Source organism: Malaclemys terrapin, chromosome 25, assembly GCF_027887155.1.
Source record: "Malaclemys terrapin pileata isolate rMalTer1 chromosome 25, rMalTer1.hap1, whole genome shotgun sequence".
Classification (NCBI taxonomy): domain Eukaryota; kingdom Metazoa; phylum Chordata; order Testudines; family Emydidae; genus Malaclemys; species Malaclemys terrapin.
The window spans coordinates 1,909,536-1,929,733 of record NC_071529.1 but is presented as its reverse complement, the minus strand read 5'-3'; the positions used below and the strand labels follow the sequence as shown (position 1 = coordinate 1,929,733).

Genomic DNA, 20,198 nt, shown 5'->3' with positions numbered 1-20,198 from the left:
AGAGGAGTTGGAATTTAAAGACACTAAGCAGAACCCACAGATTATTTATATTTATTCTTTCCATCTTCACTACAGCTCACCACAAAGTCCTAGAATATGTTTCCAGTTTAATGACATCACCAGAAAAACTGACATGAAGATTGATGAGCCATTAGTCTGAATTATTGTGGGGAAATTCTAAGTCCTATGTTATACAGAAGGTCAGACCAGATGATCACAGTGGTCCCACAGGGAAATCTGACCCACAACTGGCAGGCAGGAATAGTGTTGACTTTTCAAAACAAACAGCACTTCCAACTGCATCTGCTAGAACAATTTGACTATTGAAGTCACACAGTAACACAAGTAACACAGGCTGGCTGCCCTGCCATTGTAATCCTGGAAAAACAGCTTCCACAAACCCACATGCAGGGAACTCACCAAGTGAAGAATGGCAGCCAAAATTTTGTAGACAGTTTGAATCTCCTCTGGTTTGAAGCCTATCACTTTCATAGCATCTGCCACTGCTTTGAACTCTGCACCATCATTGATGGAACACTAAGGAAAATAGAGATTTATTTGATGTAGTACCTTTCATACTCTAGACAAACATTCTAGAATATAAAGCATCACCATGGCACAGCTTTAAGGACATAACCTGGCAGCCATTATGCAATCACCACAGATGTCACAGACGTGTTACTAAAAAAAGTTAATATTGCACAGAACAGTAGGTCACAGCCACTATCTATTCTATTTATCACATACCAAAAAAACTCTTCAGTTTTATTTAGATTGCAAAATCAACCACTCAACAGTTAAGAAATGCCAGTTTTACAGTTATCCATGCAATTGAATTCTGCCTCCTTTGTACATCAATCCTATAATCTGCAAGAAGCTGGGAAGCTTTGGAAATGGTCTTTAATTACATGATGACATACCATCACAATGCATACGCACAAGAGCACCAAATTATGGTTGTGCAGGCTACTAGATTCCAACTTCTTGACTTTGCAACCTAAAAACCCTCAAGACAGGAACTTACTTACAAAAAGCTGTTCTTTTTCTTCTTTCTTCTACAATTCTCCCATCATGCATCAGAGACAGGGTTTTATCTCAACTTTCAGCATTGGACCATAGTCTGCTACCACTTGAGCTACAAAACTAGCTGGCAGCAGCAAAATACTTATCCAGAAAGCAATATGAACTGTTGGATGCTGATGCTAAGGTCCCATGGTTTTGTTCAATGACCTTGTGACGTAGTGCCACACAGAAAGTATTTGATGTCAGGATTTGCCCTGAACTTTATGTTCCTGAACATAATGTTACATCATAGTGTGGAGACTTGACCTTTAGCTTGGACATTTTTATACAACCATATTAAGGCCCTCCTGAAGGAACCTGAGACTGTTCAAAACTGTTTTTCCATCCTTAAACCATGAATTCTGCACCAGCTAATAGAATAAGTTCTGGTCATTGACTTCTTTCTGGGTCCATGAGGGTGTTAATCACCTCATATGTGTAACCGTTTTGAATCTGTCTTGTCCTAAAGATGGATGACTGATCTTTGGGCAATCACTCATTACAGAGTATGATCATCTTCCATGGGAGTTATGGGTCCTCAGGTGGCTGATAAGGCCAATCCTTGTTCTATTACAAGTTCTATTACAATGAGGGCAGATATTTTCAGGCTCAGCAGGAGGCTGTTGACCATGACTGGAAGCCAGTCTCTCCTTCCTCCTGCGCCTCTTGTCCTTTTCAGCTTGTCGGCGAGCAAGTCCAAAATGCAGGGGACCATCACGTAGGACTTCACTCTATTTCAAGCAATCCTGGGCAAGTGTCTCCCAAGTGTCAATATAACACTTTTTTAGGTTGTCCTTCAGCAAGTCCTTATTATGCTTCTGTTGTCCACCCACGTTATGGTGCCCTTCTTTCAGCTGAGAGAACAGGACCTGTTTTGGGAGGCGATGGTCTGGCCTCCGGACAATGTGTCCTGTCCAGTGGAATTGCTGACGGATGACCATTGCCTCGATACTGGTGGTCTTTGCCCCCTCCAGAACACTAATATTGGTGCACCTGTCTTCCCATTTGATCTTCAGAATCTTACGAAGGCAGCACTGATGGTATCTCTCAAGGACTTTCAAGTGGTGTCTGTACGTTGTCCAAGTTTTGGACCCATACAACAGTGTTGGGAGAATAATGGCTTGATAAACAAGAAGCTTGGTGTCTGTTCGAATGTCACGATCTTCAAAAACCCTGTGCCATGAACGAGAAAAAGCTACACTGGCACAGCTGAGGCAATGTTGAATTTCTGCATCAATATCTGTCTTGGATGAAAGAGGACTTCCAAAGTAGAGGAAATGATTGACGTTCTCCAGTGCCACTCCATTGATTTTGATAGATGGGGCATGTAATACCTCATTTGGAGAGGGCTGATAGAGCACTTTAGTCTTCTTGACATTAAGAGTGAAACCCAGACATGCCTAAGCATCGGCAAACACATTCAAGATAGTTTGAAGACCTTTCTCAGGGTGGGCAAGATTGCATTGTCATCAACATACTGAAGTTACACAATAGATGTTGTGGAGATCTCTCTCTTGGCTTTCAGCCTGCTAAGCCTGAACAGCTTTTCCATCCATTCTGTAAATGATTTCAACGCCAGCTGTAAACTTCCCAGCAATTAGGTAAAGAATGACAGCAATAAAAACCGCAAACGTGGTTGAAGCGATGATATAGCCCTGTTTGACACCTGTTTGTACTTTGAAAGGTTCACTCTGGGAGCCAGTGCTGCCCAGAATAGTCGCTTTCATGTTATCATGAAGCAATTTTAGGACATTGATGTATTTATCAGGACATCCAATCTTAAAAAGTACAGTCCAGAGGTCACGGCGATTCACTGAATCAAAGGCTTTAGTTAGATCAATAAAAGCCATGTACAGTGGTCGGTTTTGCTCCCGACACTTTTCTTGCAGCTGCTGTGCTCTGAAGATCATATATACAGTTCCATGACACGGTCAGAAACCATTCTGTGACTCCGGTAAAATTTCTTCTGACGGGGCAGAAGGCAAGTTGCAAGGATCTGCGCTAGAACTTTGCCTGTAATGGCTAGGAGGGAGATACCACAATAATTTCCACAATCTACTTTATCCCCTTTCTTGAAGAGGGTGACAATCAGGGCATCCCTCATTTCACTGGGTATCTCCTCCTTTATCCAGATTTTAAGGATAAGCAGGTAAAGCTGCCAAATTAGCTCTGGTCCACCGTCTTTAAAGATTTCAGCGGGGATCCCATCTAGATCTGCTGCCTTGTTGTTCTTCATACAAATTGGGAGGGTCTCCGAGCTCATCCCTAAATGGCCGTTGAGGGATTTGCTCAAGGACCTAATCTACAACCATCAGCAGACCTCCTATGCAATGCAAAAGGATCAGGAGATTCAATACTGAGTTAATCAGCCTGAAAACCACAGCCTCTTCAGCCAGAAAGGCATAAACAATATCATTGCCACACTATGCAGGTTGTGTATGGTGCCAAGAAGCAGTGGAATGGTAGGAAAGCATATAACAAAGATCTCCGCCTCCTTGATAAGAAATCATTCATCTACTTGAATTACAAGTCCTGACATTTGGAGAGGCCATGGAGCACTTGATTTTTGATTTCCAGATGCAGAATGATCAATCACTGATCCAAACTGAGTGAATAACAATGAGTGAAGACACTGCTTAATTTAACTTCTGCCTGGTAAGCTAGTCTGCCTTGGTGTGTAGTACATGCAGAAACATGAATCACTTTGCTTTTGCTTTCTCCCTACAGACCACTGTGTGACATTCTATACCTTGGGGGAAGTGTCCTGTAACCCCCATATTCCTCATGTATATATAATTGTGATATTGCATGTAAAGCAGGCCGTGTGAGGTATCAAGGGAAAAGTTATGATCTGCTGAAATCCATGGTTCTATCTAAATATGTATATCATTAATGCATGTGAAATTATGAGAATGTGTTTTATGGCTTTCACTAAAATATGCTGTGGGTTTGGGAGGTGCCCAGATACAAGCTCTCCAGAGACAATGACACGGGAGGTAGCCAATGCCCGGGTGGGTGCTGAACAGACATCACCAGCCACTGCCCAGCAGAGGAGTTACAATTCAATGATTCACTCTCAGGAGACACACCAAGGTATTGCTTCACCTTGTGACTTAAGAATGCCCACCAGACATGCCCTGGACTTGTGTTCTCCAAGCACATGGGACTAAGGGTATAAAACAGAACACAAGGGCCCCATGCATGGCCTTTCTCCTTCCCCCTCCTAGACTGCAAGCAACAGGGACACTCCAACAGAGGGGACTGGCCCAGGTTTCAAGGGGTGAAACCTGTGTACTATGAATTGCAATATCCAGTGGGGTGAGAAAAACCACTTAATCTAGATAGGGTGGGCAAACTTTTTGGCCCAAGGGCCACATCTGGGTATGGAAATTGTATGGCGGGCCATGAATGCTCATGACATTGGGGGTTGGGGTGCAGGAGGGGATGAGGGCTCCGGCTGGGGATGCAGACTCTGGGGTGGGGCCAGAAATGAGGATTTCAGGGTGCAGGAGGGGGCTCCAGGCTGGGGCAGGGTGTTGGAGTGCAGAGGGGGGTGAAGGCTCCTGCTGGGAGTACAGGCTCTGGGGTGTGGCTGGGGATGAGGGATTGGGAGTGCAGGAGGGGGTCAGGGTGCAGGCTCCAGACCACGTTTACCTCAAGCAGCTCCCAGAAGCAGCGGCACGTCCCCCCTCCGGCTCCTATGTGGCATTGCAGCCAGGTGGCTCGGCGCGCTGCCCCATCTGCAGACGCTGCCTCGCAGCTCCCATTGGCCAAGGTTCCTGGCCAATGGGAGCTGCAGAGCCCCTTGGCTGATCCTATGCATAGGAGCCGGAGGTGGGACATGCTGCTGCTTCCAGGAGCCGTGCAGAGCCACAGCACGCATGGAGCGGGGCAAGCCCCCGGCTGGGGTGCCAGAGCGGGGCAAGCCCTGGACCCCACTCCCTGGCAGGAGCTCGAGGGCTGGATTAAAACGTCTGAAGGGCCAGATGTGGCCCCCGGGCTGTAGTTTGCCCACTCCTGATCTAGATGTTGCCCAGTCTAATAGGGTTGAGAGTTTAGACTGCATGCTTATATTTTATTTTATTTTGGTAACCGCTCTGACTTTTTGCCCATCAGTTATAATCACTTAAAATTTATCTTTTGTAGTCAAACTTCTTTAACTGTTTATCTTTACCAGTGAGTTTGCCTGAAGTATTTGGTAAGGGTGCTTATCAGGTTTACAAAGGCTGGTGTATATCCACTTCTCATCAGTGAAGTGATGAACCAATTAATAAATTTGCACTGCTTATCTTGAGTAGTGCAAGGCAGTACATTTCTGAGGTACATGGCCGTGAGGATTTGGTTGGTGCCTTTCTCTGTGTGATTTGTGAGTAGCTCTGGGAGCATTCATGCAATCTAGCTGGGTGTGGGGGCTCCACATGCAGTTGTGTTGAATGATAATAGCACCTGGAGGGCTTTACAATGCTTTGCTAGTGACAAGCAGCGAGAGTTAAGGGGGCACAGCGGTCCCACCGTCCCAGACTTCACCCCTAGGATCCCATCACACCTAACACAGTTCTCCATAAAGACCAAGAAGTGAATTTTCTTTAAAACCAATACTGATACTACCATAATCCTGGAAAAGACCTTTGGAGCACATTCCAGATTAAATGGTAATGATCAGAGTTGAAAAAGCTGCCCACTACAAGCAAAGACATGAGGAGGCTGAAGGGAAAAGCTCAGACTTGCAGATGGAAGCAGGACCAAAGAACTCTGAGGAGGGACTGCTGAGTGAGGAAAGTGGACAGTGGGAGCACATGACTAAGAGAATCAGGCAGAGGAAAAGATGGGCTAGTGAAAGAGCAATAGAGCTCAGGAACAGGTTTGTGGAGTTGGAAAATGAAGAGGCACAGCAGGTGGTCACTGAAGGTGGGAGGGCAAGAAAGAAGAGAAGAGCAGCTAGTTCTATAGGGAGAGGGGAAGAATCAATGGAGATAAACCAAATATGAGCCCCAGGAGGATACAGGATGGGTTGCAGAGGATTGCAAGGGAGAATAGGAATCGAGAGGACTTGCAGCCAGAGGAAACGGGATAGACTGGAGAATCACACCATCACCAGGAAAAGGCAGGTGAACATGATTGGGGACTCCTTACTGAGAAGAATAGACAGGCCTGTAACCAGAGCTGATCCAGAAATTAGACGAAGGTTTCTGACCGTCAGAGGGGTGAAATATTGGAACGGACTTCCGAGGGAAACGGTGGGGGCGACGGACCTGTCTGGTTTTAAAATTAAGTTGGATAAGTTTATGGAGGGAATGGTTTAATGGTAAAACATAGTAGCCAAGGAAGACCAAGCAATGGTACATGAATAGCATAATGGCCAACAAGGGTCAGGCTAGAGACTCTTGCCTATATGCTCGGTGTATTACTGATCGCCATATTTGGGGTCGGGAAGGAATTTTCCTCCAGGGTAGATTGGCTGAGCCTCTGGAAGTTTTTCGCCTTCCTCCGCAGCATGGGGCAGGGATCACTAGCAGGAGGGTCTCAGCCGATTGAAGTCACTAAAACACAGGATTGGGGACTTCAACGGCAGAGTCCAGGGAAGGGTCTTGCGGCCTGCATCATGCAGGGGGTCAGACCAGATGATCATAATGGTCCCTTCTGACCTTAAAGTCTATGAGTCTATGAGAACAGAAGGCTGTGCTGTCTGCTGGGTGCTAAGATACGGGATGTGGACTCTAGGCTGAAGAGGATCCTAGCGGGAGCAGGAAAGAATCCACTGATCGTCCTTCACGTGGGAACAAATGATATGGCTAGATTCTCGCTGGAACGTATCAAAGGAGACTATGCCAGGCTGGGGAAGACGCTTAAGGAAATCGAGGCTCAGGTGATCTTCAGCGGGATTGTGCCTGTTCCTAGAGAAGGGAAACAAAGGCGTGACCAGATTACGACCATCAACAGATGGCTCAGGCAGTGATGCTATAAAGAGGACTTTGGGATGTATGGCCACTGGGAGGCATTCATGGTCAGAGGACTGTTCTCTCGGGATAGACTTTCCCTGAGTAGGGAGAGAAATAGACTTCTAGGATGGAAGCTGGGACAACTGATTAAGAGAGCTTTAAACTAGGAATTTGGGGAGATGTCCAGGTAATCGCCATGCGGGATTTTAACACTGAGAGGGAAGAAAACAAAGTAAGAAAGGATACAGCCGTGGGTAGGAGAATGGACATAAGGAGGAAGAGTAGCATAGATACCAGCCTAATAGGTGATACTGGCGGTAGAATGTCTGGGCCTACTTAGGTAAAGAATGTGAGCGAAGCCAAACAGCAAAAATTAAGATGTTTGTACACCAATGCAAGGGGCCTAGGTAACAAAATTGAGGAACTAGAGCTACTGGTGCAGGAAGTGAAACCAGATATTATAGGGATAACAGAAACATGGTGGAATAGTAGTCATGACTGGAGTACATGTATTGAAGGGTATGTGCTGATTAGGAAAGATAGAAATAAAGGCAAAGGTGGTAGAGTAGCACTGTATATCAACGATGAGGTAGACTGTAAAGCAATAAGAAGGGATGGAATGGATAAGACAGAGTCTGGGCAAAAATCACATTGGGGAAGAAAACTACTAGAGCCTCCCCTGGGATAGTGCTTGGGTTGTGCTATAGACCACCGGAATCTGATTTGGATATGGATGGAGACCTCTTTAATGTTTTTAATGAAGTAAACACTAATGGGAATTGTGTGATCATGGGAGACTAACTTCCCAGATATAGAATGGAGGACTATTTAGAAAAGCTGGACGAGCACAAGTCCATGGGGCTGGATGCGCTGCATCCGAGGGTGCTAAGGGAGTTGGCAGATGTGATTGCAGAGCCATTGGCCATTATCTTTTAAAACTCATGGCGATTGGGGAAGGTCCCGGATGACTGGAAAAAGGCTAATGTAGTGCTCATCTTTAAAAAAGGGAAAGAGGAAGACCCGGGGAACTACAGGCCAGTCAGCCTCACCTCAGTCCCTGGAAAAATCATGGAGCAGGTCCTCAAGGAATCAATTCTGAAGCACTCAGAGGAGCAGAAAGCGATCAGGAACAGTCAGCATGGATTCACCAAGGGCAAGTCATGCCTGACTAACCTAATTGCCTTCTATGACAAGATAACTAGCTCTGTGGATGAGGGGAAAGCAGTGGATGTGTTATTCCTTGACTTTAGCAAAGCTTTTGATACGGTCTCCCACAGTATTCTTGCTGGCAAGTTAAAGAAGTATGGGCTGGATGAATGGACTATAAGGTGGATAGAAAGCTGGCTTGATCACCTGGCTCAATGGGTAGTGATCAATGGCTCCATGTCTAGTTGGCAGCTGGTATCAAGCGGCCTGCCCCAAGGATCAGTCCTGGGGCCGGTTTTGTTCAATATCTTCATTAATGATCTGGAGGACGGCGTGGATTGCACCCTCAGCAAGTTTGCAGATGACACTAAACTGGGAGGAGTGGTAGATACGCTGGAGGGTAGGGATAGGATACAGAGGGACCTAGACAAATTAGAAGATTGGGCCAAAAGAAATCTGATGAGGTTCAACAAGAACAAATGCAGAGTCCTGCACTTAGGATGGAAGAATCCCATGCACTGAGACAGACTAGGGACCGAATGGCTAGGCAGCAGTTCTGTAGAAAAGGACCTAGGGGTTACAGTGGACGAGAAGCTGGATATGAGTCAACAGTGTGTCCTTCTTGCCAAGAAGGCGAACGGAATTTTGGGCTGTATAAGTAGGGGCATTGCCAGCAGATCAAGGGACGTGATCATTCCCCTCTATTCGTCATTGGTGAGGCCTCATCTGGAGTACTGTGTCCAGTTCTGGTCCCCACACTACAAGGAGGATGTGGAAAAATTGGAAAGAGTCCAGCGGAGGGCAACAAAAATTATTAGGGGGCTGGAACACATGACTTATGAAGTGAGGCTGAGGGAACTGGGATTGTTTAGTCTGCAGAAGAGAAGAATGAGGGGGGATTTGATAGCTGCTTTCAACTACCTGAAAGGGGGTTCCAAAGAGGATGGACCTAGACTGTTCTCAGTGGTACCAGAAGACAGAACAAAGAGCAGTGGTCTCAAATTGCAGTGGGGGAGGTTTAGGTTGGATATTAGGAAAAACTTTTTCATTAGGAGGGTGGTGGAGCACTGGAGGTGGTGGAATCTCCTTCCTTAGAGGTTTTTAAGGTCAGGCTTGACAAAGCCCTGTCTGGGATGATTTAGTTGGGGATTTGTCCTGCTTTGAGCAGGAGGTTGGACTAGATGACCTCCTGAGGTCCCTTCCAACCCTGATATTCTATGAATAATAATAGGGCTCAGATTTTCCTGGATGTTATAGCTGATAGATTCCTTCACCAAGTAGTTGCTGAACCAACAAGAGGGGATGCCATTTTAGATTTGGTTTTGGTGAGTAGTGAAGTCCTCATAGAAAAATGGTTGTAGGGGACAACCTTGGTTCGAGCAATCATGAGCTAATTCAGTTCAAACTAAATGGAGGATAAACAAAAGTAGATCTGTAACTAGGGTTTTTGATTTCAAAAGGGCTAACTTTAAAAAATTAAGGAAATTAGTTCTGAAAGTGGATTGGACCGAAGAACTTGTGGATCTAAAGGCAGAGGAGGCCTGGAATAACTTCAAGTCAAAGTTGCAGAAACTATCACAAGTCTGCATCCCAAGAAAGGAGAAAAAATTCATAGGCAGGAGATGTAGACCAAGCTGGATGAGCAAGCATCTAAGAGAGGGGATTAAGAAAAACCAGAAAACCTACAAGGAGTGGAAGATGGGAGGGATCAGCAAGGAAAGCTACCTTATTGAGGTCAGAACATGTAGGGATAAAGTGAGAAAGGCCAAAAGCCATGTAGAGTTGGACCTTGCAAAGGGAATTAAAACCAACAGTAAAAGGTTCTATAACTATATTAATAAGAAGAAAACAAAGAAAGAAGAAGTGGGACTGCTAAACACTGAGGATGGAGTGGAGGTGAAGGATAGTGTAGGCATGGCCCAATATGTAAACAAATACTTTGCCTCAGTCTTTAATGAGGAGCTTAGGGATAATGGCAGGATGACAAATGGGAATGAGGATATGGAGGTAGATATTACCACACCCGAAGTAGAAGCGAAAGTCGAACAGCTTAATGGGACTAAATCGGGGGGCCCAGATAATCTTCATCCAAGAATATTAAAGGAACTGGCATACGAAATTGCAAGCCCATTAGCAAGAATTTTTAATGAATCTGTAAACTCAGGGGTTGTACCGTATGACTGGAGAATTGCTAACATAGTTCCTATTTTTAAGACAGAGAAGTGATCCTGGTAACAACAGGCCTGTTAGTTTGACATCTGTAGTATGCAAGGTCTTGGGAAAAAAAATTGAAGGAGATAGTTAAGGACATTGAGGTCAATGGTAATTGGGACAAAATACAACATGGTTTTATGAAAGGTAGATCATGCCAAACCAACCTGATCTCCTTGAGAAGGTAACAGATTTTTTAGACAAAGGAAACACAGTGGATCTAATTTACCTCAATTTCAGTAAGGCATAGGATACGGTTCCACATGGGGAATTATTAGTTAAATTGGAAAAGATGGGGATCAATCTGAAAATTGAAAGGTGGATAAGGAACTGGTTAAAGGGGAGAGTACAACGCGTCACACTGAAAGGTGAACCGTCAGGTTGGAGGGAGGTTACTAGTGGAGTTCCTCAGGGATCGGTTTTGTGACCCATCTTATTTAAATCTTTTTATTACTGACCTTGGCACAAAACGTGGGAGTGTGCTGATAAAGTTTGAGGATGACACACAGCTAGGAGGTATTGCCAATACAGAGAAGGACTGGGATATCATACAGGAAGATCTGGATGACCCTGTAAACTGGAGTAATAGTAATAGGATGAAATTTAATAGTGAAAAGTGCAAGATCATGCATTTAGGGATTAACAACAAGAATTTTTGTTATAAGCTGGGGATTCATCAGTTGGAAGTAACAGAGGAGAAGGACCTTGGAGTATTGGTTGATCACAGGGTGACTATGAGACGCCAATGTGATATGGCCGTGAAAAAAGCTAATGAGGTCTTGGGATGCATCAGGTGAGGTATTTCCAGTAGAGATAAGGAGGTGTTAGTACCGTTATACAAGGCACTGGTGAGACCTCATCTGGAATACTGTGTGCAGTTCTGGTCTCCCATGTTTAAGAAGGATGAATTCAACCTGGAACAGGTACAGCGAAGGGCTACTAGGATGAGCCGAGGAATGGAAAACCTGTCTTATGAAAGGAGACCCAAAGAGCTTGGCTTGTTTAGCCTAACCAAAAGAAGGCTGAGAGGAGATATGATTGCTCTCTATAAATATATCAGCGGGATAAATACCAGGGAGGGAGAGGAATTATTTAAGCTCAGTACCAATGTGGACACAAGAACAAATGGATATAAACTGGCCATCAGGAAGTTTAGACGAAGGGTGCAGGAGGGGGCTCCAGGCTGGGGCAGGGTGTTGGAGTGAAGATTTCTAACTATCAGAGGAGTGAAGTTCTGGAACAGCCTTCCACGGGGAGCAGTGGGGGCAAAAGACATATCTGGCTACAAGACTACGCTTGATAAGTTTATGGAGGGGATGGTATGATGGGATAGCCTAATTTTGGCAATTAATTGATCTTTGACTATTAGCGGCAAATATGCCCAATGGCCTGTGATGGGATGTTAGATGGAGTGGGATCTGAGTTACTACAGAGAGTTCTTTCCTGGGTGGCTGGCTGGTGAGTCTTGCCCACATGCTCAGGGTTTAGCTGATCGCCATATTTGGGGTCAGGTCTGAAACCTCCTTTCACTTAAGGAAGTAGCAAGAATAAAACCTCATCCCTCTGTGAAATGGAGGAACCTCCTCCAGGGCTCCCAGCTGGAGGAGAGAATGAACCTCCCATAGGAGAACTTCCTTGTGAGAATGGTCCCTGAAAAGAGATTGGGGAGGAGGGTGGAAATTGGGGGTTAGAAATAAACTGAAGGGTGTATCCCAATTCCACCATGCTTAGACCCTACTGGGCTGTAGTGATGCAGGTCCAAGCACTTAGCAAGTAGGACAACCTATTAGAATACATCAGGGTATGAGAGCTGGCAAACTGAAGACTGGGCAGCCTGTCCTCAACACACATATCCAAAAAAACTACTCGGCTGTCTGGCTGCTGCTGAAGAAGTAGGTAGAGGTGGTCCCCTCCTATAACTTTTGCCTTTCTTTCTAGCTTGGTCTTTATTGCAATGCATACCAATGTGGCTGCTGAGGACAGTACTGCTTCTTCTTTGGGACATGTATATAAATGCCCAATGATTTGAGACACCCCTACAACCCTTAAGTCTGTGCAGCTTGTTATTGGTCTGTTCCGAGAAAAGTGATGGCCCCTTGTAAGGAAAAATCTGGATAGTCTCTTGGATCTACTGAGGAAGACCCAATTACTGGAGCTGCAGACATTTGTGCATCACAATAGCCAATGTCATGGCTCTAGCTGCAGCAACCAAACCAGCCAGAAGTAAAGTGATGGCCGCCAACTTTCCCTCATCCACCATAGCAAGAAACACCTGTCTCGCATCCATTAATTTTAAAACTTTGTCCTTGAGGTTAAAATCAATGATCAGCAGTGCTTGCTGATTAACAATGCTGAGCTGTAGCTCGGATGTTGAATAAAGTTTCCTGCCAAAGAGATTGAGCTTTTTTTTTTTTTTTTTTTTTTTGCTTTGCATCTTTTGATTTTGGAGTAGATGCTTTCTAGCCCTGGCACTCTGGGAGGGAGGGAAGATAGAGTTTGCACTTTAGTGGGCACCAGAATAGCCTTGTTAATTGGAAATGCCACTTGAGAAGTTTCCACAGATGCCAAGATATTGACCAATCTGTGAGACCTCTCTAGAACCATTTCCACCTGAATATTTAAGGCGAAAGTCACCCTCTTTAGCAGGTCTTAGTGGACAATATAATCATCCAATGGAAGTAAAGAACCCTCCGATAAAACTACTGCCTGCTCAGGCAATGAGGAGGACCACCACAGGACTGGCTAAAGTGTAGCTTCCCCCAATTATTGGGGAGACGGGGGGGAAGGCACCAAAGCAGACCGTCCATGTTCAGTTCTCAGTCTGGTACATGCTTCCTGCTACTCTTGACAAGAAGGACCTGGATGTCTTCTAAAAGAAGAACAGGAAGTGTGTGGAGACAACTTGGAGGCAGGTAGAAGCCTCCAAGAGTTCCAAAATGGCCAATGGTATAGTACCAGAGCTCAATTCCTTCACCGTCAGCCAAGACAGAGCTTCTGCTAATGTGACAAAGCCGTGACATGTACAAGCCAACTTCCAACTCAGAGTTTGAACTGGATTCATCCAACCAAAGAGGAGCTACTCCTGTCAGTGCCAGGGATTGGTGTCAGTAGTCTGGAGAAAAGGGCGTTAGTGAGATCACTGCAGTTTGCCTCTCGCCAGCGGCGTACAAGGAGGTACTGCAGTGTCCACAGTATTGAGAGACTGAAAAGGGCGCATTCCACAACATATGTTTCAAATGGTACGGTCTCTTTCTACTGCTAACCCAACAAAGACCGCACCACTGACACAGATGGTGCCGCCTTAGGGATCAGTACCAGTGTTGAGTCAACAACCCTGCCTGAGCAGTTATTTAAACCAGAGAGTGCTTCAGCCTCAATTGCAGTCTATCCTCCTCACCAGCATGTTTGCTGGACTTTGGTGTCAGGGACTTTGATCTCCCAGATACCAAGTCCTTCGATACCATCTTCTGGTGTCTCTTCCTCAGTACCGGAGAAGGAGACTGGCATCAAGAGTCTGCCAAAACAGGAGGAGCGCTCTTAATCGAAGCAGATGTGCTCAGTACACACTCTGAATTGGGAGGCTCTGAGTGTGGGTGCATCAGGAGATGTTTTAGTGTGACCTCCCTTCCTTTTTAGTTCTGGGTTTAAAGCCCCTGCAGATCTGGTACCATCTCTGTCACAAGCTTCTCCTAGGCACTCAGGCACTTGAAGTGCAGGTCACTAACCAGCATCTGTTTCTTGAAGGCATCACAGGGCTTGAAGCCTGGGGAGCGAGGCACGCCCCCGCTCCCCCACCAGGTACCAGTACCCACACAACAGGAATCAAAGAGTACCAAAAAAGTACACCAAGAAAGGAAACCTAATGCTGCATTATCCTAACAAAAACTATTCATGAATACCAACTATATACAAATGCAAAATGAAGAAAATTTGCAGCAGCAAGATAGCACGCTCCAATAATTATCATGGGTGGTAAGGAGGAACTAAAGGTTTGAGCATTGGCCTGCTAAACCCAGGGTTGTGAGTTCAATCCTTGAGGGGACCATTTAGGATCAGGGGCAAAAATTGGGGATTGGTCCTGCTTTGAGCAGGGGGTTGGACTAGATGACCTCCTGAGGTCCCTTCCAACCCTGATAGTCTATGATTCTATGATAAAGGGGATTGGGTGTGGCTCTATCCTTTACAACACAGTGCGGCAGCACACAGCAGCAGATGGTGCATGCCTGGCCCTAATGGGTACCACTGAGGGAAAAATCTCCAGCAGTGCACTGGGCATGCACAAACCTGAAGTGGAATGGACACGTGCAACCACTGGAAGAAGATTGGATTGTATCACTGATCTAAAGGAGATTCCATGAATGGCATGAGATAGAAAATAGGTCAAAATGGTGCCTGCATTGGGAACCAATTTGTTTGGGGGTCTGCTATCAATAACCAAAGTCCCACATTCCTATATGAAACCAATTTATGTGAAGCCACTTAGACCATGAGCTGTTGAGGTTGATTCTTAGAGCCCCTTTACTGCCTGCCTGCACTCCACACCCAGGCTGTTTGCCCTCTCATCGTCATACTGGCAGCTTCTGCAGGGAGGAAGCAGCAACAAGGCACAGCAATCCACCGAGGCAGCTGGGGGTGACAGCTTTTAGATTGTGGCTGGAATTCTTCATTTCTCTTACGATATCTTCCCACAATTATGAGCAAGGATGTACAGCTAAAGTCAATGTACCACTTCCAGATGCATTTACAACTTTAGAACAAGTTACCTGAAACTAATTGACTGCATCCTCACCTTTAACTGCCCTCCGGCCCGAATATAGTTGTATGTAGAGAAATTTTTCTGAAGATGTAGAGAGCGTAGTATCTGATCAGAACCTCCCTGGAGAAGCTGTGCAAATAGTATTTTAAAAAACAAATATCAAATCAAAAAAACAAACACCATCCAATACGTTCATAGTTGGTGTAATATCATAAGTTACTCATTGATTGCTACATTGAATATATTCTGATCCTTTTTCCTCATGCGTGGTGAGACATGACCACAACTTTCCATTTACATTACTAACATGCAAACAGCCTTGGCACCTGAAGCCAGTAAGCATCACGTAATGAATTTTCCAGTCACATGGAAAGGCTGCGTAAGCATTGTGGCTATGATATACACAGTCTCCACCATTACACAGCCAAAAACACCTTCCAGGTGGTTGCCTTTAAGGCTGTTAAAGCAACAATCTTGCAAACAAGTCAAAACCTCTGCACAGGGGCAATCTCATACAGATGTTTTCAGGCAAGCATTCAGGACCAAACACATGTACTTTCCCCAACGGAAACATCTTCAAATTGCCACATGTTGGAAATAAAGTGCTATATATACACACCATGGTGGCAAATATCAGCAACTGTGCTGAACAAAGTAAGGCAGGTATGTTGTCATTTTCTTTACAAAGAGGTATGATGAGGGGCATCTCCTTCCCCAGCAGAGCCTACACAGTAGCATCAGCCTACCACAAACAATACCGAAGGTACTGAAGTAAAAATATGAAGATGTGAATGTATTCAGTGCCATGAAACTAGCTCCATCCAAATTACAGAAGCCTCATGAGAAAAGAGGACATTAGTTGTACTGCTAATGAAGTACTAATCCAAAGTCCAGATACAGTACTATATACTCAGAAGTACTAATCAGTTTACAAATGTGTTAATACATAGGAGGATGAGGAGGAATATTTCACCCTTCCATGGCCCTTCTCCAAAACTGGGCATCTTCAGCTAACATAGAATTGTTAAAAGCAGAAAACTGGCTCATAATGTGATAACACAGAGCACCCCTTTACAAAATGCATGCAAGAGGGAATGTGTTAATTGCTTTGCCTGTATGTCCTGTGAACAGAGGAATGAGTCAGCTAATTTCCATGTGTTTGAGTAGGCAAACACTAACCTGATAAAAAGAGTGAAAGCTTCGTTCTCCTGGCTGCTGCACAATCACTCGGGACTGTGGGGGAAAAGATGCAAAGACACGTATTTTTAGACACTAGTAGTGTGCTTCTTAAATATCTTACCTTAGTCTGCCAATGCAATAATTCACTATCTTTACCAAAATCCCTCTAGCACTTTTTACCCTACAAATGTACTACTGATCATTACTAGCGGTGTATGACACAAGGCAGTCCCCGTCCCATGGGATGTACAGCCCAGTCATACACAGATCATTCAAATACACAAACAATAGGATATTTTTAAAGATGACTCCCCCTGTGGTGACCATGGTAATTACTTACATGCAAAACTAACATAAGAAATTGTTTTGAGCATCTAATAGGAAACAGCACCATGTGACCACCAGCAAGTGCTCCAGGGTCCATAGTTAGGGAACTCTTGTGGTAAATTCTTCTGCTAACACACCAGAGCCTCTCTCATAGAACTGGAAGGAACCCTGAAAGGTCATTGAGTCCAGCCCCCTGCCTTTACTAGCAGGACCAAGTACTGATTTTGCCCCAGATCCCTAAGTGTCCCCCTCAAGGACAGAACTCACAACTCTGGGTTTAGCAGGCCAATGCTCAAACTACTGAGCTATCCATAAAAGCAGTGGCAAGTTATGCTTCACTTTTAATCTAAGATCAATGTTGGCAGGAGCAAGAGGCGTTCAGATTTTCACTGAATCTTAGTCCCAGAAAAGTGTAAAATTTAGGGGAATTCTTGTTAACTACAGTGGAACTTCACATTCAACTGCCAACTACAGAATTTTTCAAATTAATGAGGAAGTAAAGCCAGGAGTCAGACACCGCATGACAAAACGTATACTTTGGCCTTGTCTACGCTTACAAGGGGCTTGACGAACGGCAATCGATGCATCGGCGATCAATTTAGTGGGTCTAGTGAAGACCCGCTAAATCGACCGCAGATCGCTCTCCTGTCGACTCGTGTACACCACCTGAATGAGAAGCGCAAGGGGAGTCGATGGGAGAGCGTCTCCAGTCGACACCGCGTAGTATGGATCCTGCAGTAAGTAGACCTAAGTACGACAATTTCAGCTATGTTATTCACATAGCTGAAGTTGCATAACTTAGATCCATCTCCCCCTGTAGTGTAGACAAGGCCTTTGAATAGCATAATGTAGTTTTGTTTAAATCCTTAACTAGTAGAGTGAAACAACTAGGTTTCCTGTGAGAATTACCAGGATAATGGATTAGCAAAAAGTCAATGAGAATTAGTGAGGTTGCTGTTGTAAATATGATGATTTGTATGATCACGCAAGGTTAGCTGACTTAAGATCAGACCTCTGTATGCAGCAATGGAAAATCATTGCCTGCCCTCATCAGCCAATTGGGCTAATATTAAACCCTCAAAATAAAAAAAAAATTAAAAAAAATGTTAACAGAAACAGGAACTTAGCATAGTGCAGTCAAACACATTTTATAAAAAGCCTTATGATTTAAAGCCATTGCAATTGCAAACAATTTTTTCCCTTAGTGTGTCACTAGGGTCAAAGCAGTACATATTAAACACTAAACACAACAAAATGTTTATTCTGGAACTAGGTTTCAGAGAAATAAAGACAGAAGTTTAAAAATGTTGCCAGATTCTGTCAAATCTGTACAGTCTAAAATGACATGAAATACATTGTTTCCATCACTCTCCTGGAATATGTAATAGAAGTTAACAGATGATCATGTAAAGCTATGGCATCAGTTCAATGCAATATTTCTAAAACCACACCACCACTTCTTGCAGACACACAGAAATCTTCATAATTCATGCTTGACCAGTGAGATTTCAGTGCAAGAATTTCTGTGGGAAGCAATTTTATACATGTTAAATTAATCTCAGATTTTATTCTGGGTACAAAGCACAGACAAAACATTCTGAAACCTTTTTATTTATCCCGAGTTCTATGATGGAATGAGCTCTGAAAAACAATGATTTCATGGTGTTTGTGTTGCAACAAATTAGTTGCGGTGCTTTGACAATTTCTTAATTTTAGCTACCATACCTTTATTGATTCTGGGGGAAAAAATTAAGGTCTGGATCTGAAGTGACAGTCATCCTGTGATGGATATTCAATGAACTATTTGACGTGAGTTCAGGAGGAACACATTTAAAATGGCAAATACTATGTTTTATAAATAATCATCATACATGGGAAGACAGCCTAGCACTTTACAGTCAAACTCAGCTTACCTTTTCTAGTAAGTAGTTATTGATATGTCCACCTATCGGGTCTCCTTTGAAATCAAAGTTGATATCCATGTATTTTCCAAATCTGCTGGAGTTGTCATTACGGTTGGTTTTGGCATTGCCAAAGGCCTCTAACACACAGTTGGATTTCAACAACATGTTCTTCACTCTAGTACAGATAAGCAGAAAAGGCAAGAGAACAGCACAAGTGTAGGTAGCGTGTTCCTAGATATCTAGTGCAATCTTTTTCCAGACACAAATCATGCTTTTCAGAAGGCTTTAACAACAGCCAGGTTGTATTCTACAAGAAGATTCAAATATGTCCCGATTCATAGATTCCCAGGGAGCACTGTGATCATCTAATCTGACCTCCCGTATAACACAGGCCAGAAAACTTTTCCAAAATAATTCTTAAAGCAGATTTTTACAAAAAAACATCCAATCTTGATTAAAAATTGTCAAGGATAGAGAATAGACCAGGACCCTTGGTAATTTTTTTTCAATGGTTAATTACTCTCACCGTTAAGAATTTACATCTTAATTTCCAGTCTGAATTTATCTAGCTTCAACTTCCAGCCATTGGATTGCGTTATACCTCTCTCTGATAGACTGAACAGCCCATTATTAAATATTTGTTCCCTAGGTAGATACTTATACACTGTAATCAAGTTGCCCCTTAGCCTTCTCTTTGTTAAGCTAAATAGATTTAAAGATCTCAATCTAACTCTATAAGGCAGGTTTTCTAACCCTTCAGTCATTCTTGTGGCTCTTCTCTGAACCCTCTCCAATTTTTGCAACATCCTTGAATAGGGGACACCAGAACTCAACACAGTATTCCAGCAGTGGTCACATGAGCACCAAGTAAAATAACCTCTCTACTCCTACTTGAGATTCCCATATTTATGCACCGCCCGGATTGTGTTATCTGTTTTGGCCAAAGCATCACATTGGGATCTCATGTTCCGTTGATTGTCCACTATGATCCTGAAATCTTTTCCAGAGTCATTGTTTACCAGGCTCGAGTTCCCCATCCCGTAAGTATGGCCTAAATTATTTGATCCAAGATGTATAAATTTAAATTTAGCTGCATTCAAACACATTGTAATACATAACTTATTCCCTGTAACCAGGCATCTATTTTAGACAGATAATATGCATAGGTGGTACTCTGTTAGTAAAAGATCCCAGCTGATTTTCCAAGCCCTAGACATGAATGGGGAGCTGGAGAGTGAGCATTTTCATTGGAGAGCCTTTGGTTGTAGAAAGCAACAGAGAGTCCTGTGGCACCTTTAAGACTAACAGATGTATTGGAGCATAAGCTTTCGTGGGTGAATACCCACTTCGTCAGACACATGCTTATGCTCCAATACTTCTGTTAGTCTTAAAGGTGCCACAGGACTCTCTGTTGCTTTTTACAGATCCAGACTAACACGGCTACCCCTCTGATACTTTGGTTGTAGAATTTACTTCCTCGGTTAGTCTGTCTAAATTTGAGTTTGCCCCCCTGAAATACACATCTAATCTCTTGGTTTCTTGCATGGTAGGCAAGTTGTTCGAGAGTTAGTTCCAAGGTGGGAGTTTAATTTTCTTTGTCAGTACGCCATGTTCATTTATTTAAAGACATTTATACTTTTACTCAGTATGCCTGATGGGCATATTTAGAAATTC

At 44.0% G+C, this 20,198-nt stretch overlaps 1 protein-coding gene across 2 annotated transcripts in view; it reads right to left on the bottom strand.

Moving 5' to 3' along the window:
* The window catches only part of MYO1D (myosin ID), a 373,562-nt gene that overhangs the window by 246,317 nt on the left and 107,047 nt on the right, over nt 1-20,198 (bottom strand). For both annotated transcript variants that reach the window (XM_054014216.1, XM_054014217.1), the window contains exons 4-7: nt 18,534-18,699; nt 16,294-16,347; nt 15,148-15,243; nt 421-537 (exon numbers count right to left, since the gene is read on the bottom strand). In XM_054014216.1, the coding sequence (XP_053870191.1) occupies nt 421-537; nt 15,148-15,243; nt 16,294-16,347; nt 18,534-18,699 (433 nt within the window). The remainder of the gene's footprint in view (nt 1-420; nt 538-15,147; nt 15,244-16,293; nt 16,348-18,533; nt 18,700-20,198) is intronic.